The following is a 6,701-nucleotide window of genomic DNA, read 5'->3' as shown; positions in this document are numbered from 1 at the left end:
TCCCCTAATCTTGAAGAAGAAAGTGAAAGTGAACCCCATATTCACCTTTTCAATTTAAGTTCATTTTAACCAAACAGAAAACAAGAAGAAGAAGAAAGGAAATAAAAATCAAACAGTTTAAAGTTTTATACGAAGCTTTTTTTTTTTGGGTCAGAAATGCAAGATAACGATTTTTAAAAGAGTGAATCTTAACCATTAAAAAACAACAACAAAGATTCGCGGCAGATGGTGAAAATCTAGCAAAATCTCGTTCATTTGCAGAAAAGGAAAAGAAAATAAAAGCGCCCGCTCTCATCTTATATATTATTTTCCTCCCTTGCCCTTCTCTCTTTGTTTCTTTCTCTTCGGCGGCGTTCTCCTCGATCCCCAGTAAAAAAACTCATCTCTCTTCTCTTTCTCTCTTCTCGTTGTTATCGAAGTCTCGAGATCGGAGAGACATAGGAGAGAGAAGAGAGCTCCGATCGGTTCTCCGATCGATCTCAAGATCTGCGGTGAGTTCTTCCTCAGATCTGTCTCCATTTCGAGTCAGATCCACTGAGGTTTTGATTTGAATCCCATCTTTTTGAGTTCTCTCCTTTGATCTGATGCTAGGTTTTGGTTATAGATTGATCCGAGTTCTAACGTTGATTTTACTTGATTTTATGTGTTATTCTATGTAGACCCGCTGTTGATTCAAAGAGATTAGGGATTTGATCTCAGGGAGCTTGTTTTAGTTTTAACTGGAATGATGATATAATACTAGCATTGTGTTAATGTTTATTTTCATTATCGTTTTTCCGAAGAAAGTGGAATTATTTTCTTTATTGTTTTATTATAATATTCTATGATTTGATCGTTTCTGTGTTATGTTTAGGTCGTAGCCTAAAAAAAAAAGCAAAGAAAAGAAAATCTTTTTAATTTTTTTAAAAAATGAAGGTGTTTGATGGAAGGATTGTGCACATTTATCATGAAAGATTTGATCTTTTCTCTCTTAGGTGATTGATGCTGATTGTTTGAATTATGATAAACTTTAACATTTTTTAAAATATGTGTAGAATATTCTCATGCTTTCTTGATTATGGTGTTACTCATAACATAGTGTTTTTAGTTACTTGTATGTCTAGATATTAGACATAGTAATTAAAGCTTTCATGCTTCAAAGTCTTTTTAAACCAGATCAAGCTGATTCACTTACTGTTACGGTGCTACCAATAGTCTTGATTTATATAGAATGCTGCATTATGGGTTTTTTTCTGCTTTCATATTCATAGATTTTACGTTTTCAGTTGCTTCTCTCTGAAAATTTTAGTGCATGGAAATTTTATTTTATTTGATTTTAGTTTATTCATTGTCAAAAGTGTTGGCTGTTAAATAGTGACAGGTCATGGCATCTGCTCAAGGTGCAACAGGATGGCTAAGAGGGAAAGTGAAGGCAGTCCCTTCTGGAGATTGCTTGGTGATAATGGGAAGCACCAAAGCTGAGATCCCACCTGAAAAAACCATCACCCTATCTTCCATCATTGCACCGAGGCTGGTATGTGGCAATCTATTTTGCAGTGCAAATATCATTTTGTCGATAACAAGAAGACAATGGCTGCATTGTAGAAAAACTGTGATTTATAGTGTGGTTTAGTATTTTAAAGGGAATCCAGTTAATTGATAAAGCTTTTTTAACTGCTTTTATAGAAAATTTACTTTTTTTGGATGTATGTATGGTGGTCATGCTGCTTTGGTGATATTCATAGAAGATTTATAGTTAATCATAGTTTCATTTCCAGAGGAATAGGGATACATGACTGGTGATTATATTTTGGAAAGTTTACTTTTTTCATGTGCATGCACTGCCAATGTCCATTGGACATGCACTACGGAATCTGGTCCAGTGTCTTTACGCAAAATACCATTTAGTTTGTGAAATGACAGATTGTAGTTGAAACTCGTAAATTCTAGTAAATTTAAGTGCAGGTCTATTTTTCTTGCATTTATGTTCTTAGGATTATGTGCTAGAACTTTATGATATATTTAAGTTAGACATGACTTTCATCCTCATAAATGCATATATGCATTAACTATTGATATGTTTCTGAACATAACGTGTTCTCTTCTCCAATTTGTAATAACTTGTTTCTAGCTGCATTATATATTTTCTTCTGGCATTGTACATGTTTCTTCATTTTCTGTGCTTTAATGTCATAGGCACGTCGTGGTGGAATTGATGAACCCTTTGCATGGGACAGCAGAGAATATTTAAGGAAGCTCTGCATAGGGAAGGTCTTTCTTTTTAACCATCTTTATCTATATTGTCATTCTGTGTAAATTCATTCTTTATTTTAAGTAGAAGCAAATAGATCAACTTCTTTGTCTCCTTGTTTATTATAGGACGTGACTTTCAAAGTAGATTATACTGTTCCATCTATTGGGCGAGAATTTGGTTCTGTTTTTCTTGGAGAGCAGAATGTTGCCAAACTAGTTGTAGAAGAAGGATGGGTGAAGGTAATATGTTGTACTTCTAATTACTATTGTATTTCAATTGCTATTTCAGGATTGTATATTAACATTCCTTGACATGCCTAAATTCATAGGTCCGAGAGCAGGGTCAACAAAAGGCTGAAGTAAGCCCTTTCTTGTCAGAGTTGCAGGCTCTGGAGGAGCAAGCTAAGCAGAAAGGTCTTGGTCGTTGGAGCAAGGCAAGTAAAGTTTCTTCTGTCATGTTATGGAATGAAGTCTGCCTTAGTTTTTTCTTTTCAACAAATTCAAAGTGATACTTTTTAAATGAGGTAGAGCTTTTTTTTTTGTGGCTGGCCAACATTTCCTTCAGTTGAGCCTAGCCGTTACAGTAAATGTCATGGAAAAGGGGAAATTGGAGGGAGAGTGCAGGATGTAAGGAAATAGAGGCTGTAGGGTCTTCAGTAGGTCACTTTTGGTGAAGAGCGTTAAGCTATTTTCTGAAAAAAACAGAATGTAAGGAAATAGAAGAAATCATGGTGTGAAGAAAGATCAGAATTTTAAAGAAAAAGTAGATCAGAATCGACGGTATTCTCTTTTTGATGATTTATCTGAAATCTAAGAGTTCATTTTGACTGATAATTCTTAAATACAACAATTTTCTTTCTTAGAACTTTCCTGTGTCATAGTTGTCCTTTCTCAGAAGAGTTTTCTTTTATTAGTACTTTCTATAAATAGCCTAGTATATATGTATAGAAATATGGTCTTACTCTGGTCTAGTCAATGATCAACTCATTAAGAAGAGAAACTCTTCTCCACCTTTGGTATGGTATCAGAGAAAATTTTACTTAAGAGGATCCATATTCTTACATCTTCAGGTTGCCCAGGGTGGTTTCTGCTGCAAGCTCTATGTCCACGCTTTACCCCTCAGATGCAGCCTCCTAAGGATACCCTAGTTCATTATTATGGATTCTTCCTTCATTTCATCACCTCCATGAGTTCCACCACTTTGCCATCTTCTTGGTATTTGGTAGTGCAATAAAAACATGATGGGTGCCTTGAATTGCGGCTTTGTTATTTCACCAGCATTCAGAAATAAAATCACAAAATTAAAATAAAAAGGGTTTATTGCAGAATTCAGATAGACCCCTTGTACTATCGCAAAAGTGAACTTACTACCATTGTAGTTCTATTGTTGCAAATAGACCCCTTAAATAAAGATATTTGACCCTTTCCGGGGCTCTATCTGGAACAATATATTTTCACTCAGTGGTCTTTTTGCAACAGTAGAATTACAGGGGTAGTAAGCTCAATTTCGTGATACTTCAGGGTGTCTAATCGCAACAATAGAACTAATGGGGTAGTATATGTAATTTGGCAACAGGTTTTTTTGGGGTGGGGGTTTGGGGTGGGGGGTGGGGTTTCTAATCGCAACAATAGAACTAATGGGGTAGTATATGTAATTTGGCAACAGGTTTTTTTGGGGTGGGGGTTTGGGGTGGGGGGTGGGGTTCTATCAGCAATTAATCCACCGCTTCACCAAAATTAAGAAAAAACCTTCTTCTTCCCTCATCCTCACCCTCCTAGTCATTTGTGGCCCCACCAGACAAATTTTATCTGCCAAGCAACGACAACCCAGTCATGCCAACATCACCTTGATATAGGTTGTCTGTGCTTCCCCTCACAAGTCTGATTAAGCTGTTCGCTACCTCGAGGGCTACCTTCCCCTTTCTACTCAACTTGAGGGTCACAAGAATCAATGTGCTGTATCGGTCTGAAGTCTCTTCTTCAAATCTAACTTCTATCTCAAGGCCTGTTAGCTTTCCTTGTTTAAAAAACAAGCAGTAACAACTCCCAACTCCAATGGACTCTTCACAGTCGCCTCAATTTGGGCATTCAGTCTTGGTTTTTGGAGTGATGGTATTGAGCCCACCAAGACAGAAATACCAGCTCCTTCAATGTGGGTCTTAGTTGTCTCCTTGTGTATGATGTCAGCAGCAACTACATTACACAGCTTAGCATCTCCTTCAAATCTATCCTTAACCTTGTTGACAAACAATCATCTACCATTCGACCCAACATCATAACCTGATCAATAGGCTACAAGTTCCCTGAGATCAAGGAGAAGTGCTGGACTTTGATCTCTTGCACAGGACACCATCAGATCTGAAGCATCATCTTATAACCCTCGGATGGGAAGCATCACCTTATAACCCTGATGATCACGTTGGTTTTGACGCCTGTAGCATCATCGACATTTGCCTTGTATGAATGCCCCTCATTGACGAGGTTGTCTTCAAGATGCGCTGTCTACAAGGGCTCTCCTCTCGGTAGACGCCAAGATTTCCTTGAGTTTTCATCTTTGCATGCTCCACCTGTCCATCAACAGTTCTCTAGTTCAACCACTGATAAAACCTCATCTACATATTCAACTCCCTCATTGACCTAATCTAGTCACCACCACCTCTTTGAAAACAGCACAAATTCTTTGGTCTGCTGAACATAACGAGGATTCATCCTCTCTTAATGGTCTTCACCTCCTTGCCATTGATGGTGCCACTAGCGACGCAGTCTCACTAGGTTGATCCCTCATTTGCAGCTCTTTTAACCTCGAAAGCAGCTTTCCCTAGAACCTATCTGATCCCCATGCCCTTTGCCCAATGCGGTGCATAGTTTGCCATATTGCTCTTAGTAGGGTTAGATCAACACGTTGCTTAATGCAATAGTCTAGATTGTGGGCTTCATGCTGACCATTCAAAAAGTCTCGAACCCTCCTCCATCGTGATGCGTCTTTGCTCTAGGAAGCCCCTTGTCATTTGTCTAACTACGTCATCTCCGTTTGCTATCTGATCCTCTGCCAGAGCAATCGTCATCATATGTGCATTAAGCAAATGTAGCTTATGATGTATATATGGTTTTGATATTACTTTTTATTTATTTTTTTGACAAACTGATGCAGGAAGCTATTGTTTCTGAAAAATCAGTAAGAGATCTACCACCGTCAGCCATTGGCAGCTCCAGTAATTTTAACGCAACAGATTTTTTAGAAGCAAACAAGGGAAAATCTATGGAAGCTATTGTTGAGCAAGTTCGTGATGGTAGTACAGTTCGAGTCTATCTGATCCCAGGGTTTCAGTTTGTTCAAGTACTTGTTGCAGGAATTCAGGTATTGTGTTGGTAGCCATTAATATTTCTTAGAAATTTCCTTGTGTGCTATTCAGTTGTTAACTGTTAGACGTTTTCTTGGACTTAAAATTAGGCTCCATCAATGGGCAGGAGACCTGTGATTGAAGCAATTCCTGAATCCGAGCTAGCTGCTGATGAAGCAGATCGTGAAGCTTCCGCTGGTAACCGGGGACCATTGACATCGGCACAGAAGCTTGCTGCTTCCCCAGTGATAACCACTGAAATTTCACCGGATCCATTTGGAAGGGAAGCTAAACACTTCACAGAGATTAGGGTTCTAAATAGAGATGTAAACATCCTCTCGGTTTTAAATCTATGCCTATCATTCTCTTTCACCCTGCTCATTTTACGTTGTACTTTTTTGAATTGCTAGGTCCGCATTGTGTTGGAGGGTGTAGACAAATTCAGCAATCTGATTGGTTCGCTAATTTATGCTGATGGTGATACTCCAAAGGACCTTGCATTGGAGCTTGTGCAAAATGTATGTTCCGCAATTCCATTTCGTGCTAGTCAAAGCAAATTAGGTAGCATTATATACAATAAGTAGTGGAAGAATAGCAAAGTGTCTTGTTTCTATATTCTTATTCATCCTTTTTTGTGGGGAGAGGTGGGGTGCGGTTGTGGGACTGTTAGTCACTAGAAATCAAAACCAGAACTGAGATAATTTGTGGAATAAAGTTTAAAGGTGTTGGTCAATTACGTCTGAAATTGGGATAATCCTTTGAGGTGTGTCTCACTTAGAATTTTACTACAACTAGGTGAGTGTTTAGGACATTTTTTTTAATCTTATAAGAGCTTTTGGATTTTGTGATAATTTTTTATAATGTTTGCATGGTTATAAAATTCATTTACTTTCTCAAACCTAGCTTATTTGCATGAGCTTATAAGCTAGTTTTTTCAAAAGTCGGGCACTTCTTTAAATTGAGTTAAGTGCTAGCTTATTTGATGTCACTAAACGTAGTTATGGAAAAGCTAGCTTAAAAGCTACTTTGACCAAAAAAAAGTTCCTGCAAACACCCTCCAGAACTGAGATAAGTTTTAAAATTATATTTACACACAAGCATGAGTTCTCGTTTCTCAAATTATCTCTA

At 37.7% G+C, this 6,701-nt stretch overlaps 1 protein-coding gene across 2 annotated transcripts in view; it reads left to right on the top strand.

Annotated features, from left to right (window-relative positions):
- Nucleotides 301-6,701, top strand: part of LOC109831505 (ribonuclease TUDOR 2-like) — a 17,119-nt gene continuing 10,718 nt past the window's right edge. The window contains exons 1-8 of one of the 2 annotated variants that reach the window (XM_020398839.1): nucleotides 301-491; nucleotides 1,361-1,513; nucleotides 2,176-2,250; nucleotides 2,359-2,472; nucleotides 2,562-2,666; nucleotides 5,384-5,590; nucleotides 5,684-5,899; nucleotides 5,984-6,091. In XM_020398839.1, coding sequence (XP_020254428.1) covers nucleotides 1,364-1,513; nucleotides 2,176-2,250; nucleotides 2,359-2,472; nucleotides 2,562-2,666; nucleotides 5,384-5,590; nucleotides 5,684-5,899; nucleotides 5,984-6,091 — 975 coding nt within the window. In that variant the 5' untranslated portion in view covers nucleotides 301-491; nucleotides 1,361-1,363. Of the gene's footprint in view, nucleotides 492-1,354; nucleotides 1,514-2,175; nucleotides 2,251-2,358; nucleotides 2,473-2,561; nucleotides 2,667-5,383; nucleotides 5,591-5,683; nucleotides 5,900-5,983; nucleotides 6,092-6,701 lie in introns of both variants that reach the window. The other variant, XM_020398838.1, reaches the window with a different exon arrangement.

The sequence above is a fragment of the Asparagus officinalis genome, chromosome 2, assembly GCF_001876935.1.
Source record: "Asparagus officinalis chromosome 2, Aspof.V1, whole genome shotgun sequence".
Classification (NCBI taxonomy): domain Eukaryota; kingdom Viridiplantae; phylum Streptophyta; class Magnoliopsida; order Asparagales; family Asparagaceae; genus Asparagus; species Asparagus officinalis.
Note: the sequence above shows the minus strand (reverse complement) of the source record. Positions and strands in the feature narration are given on the sequence as shown.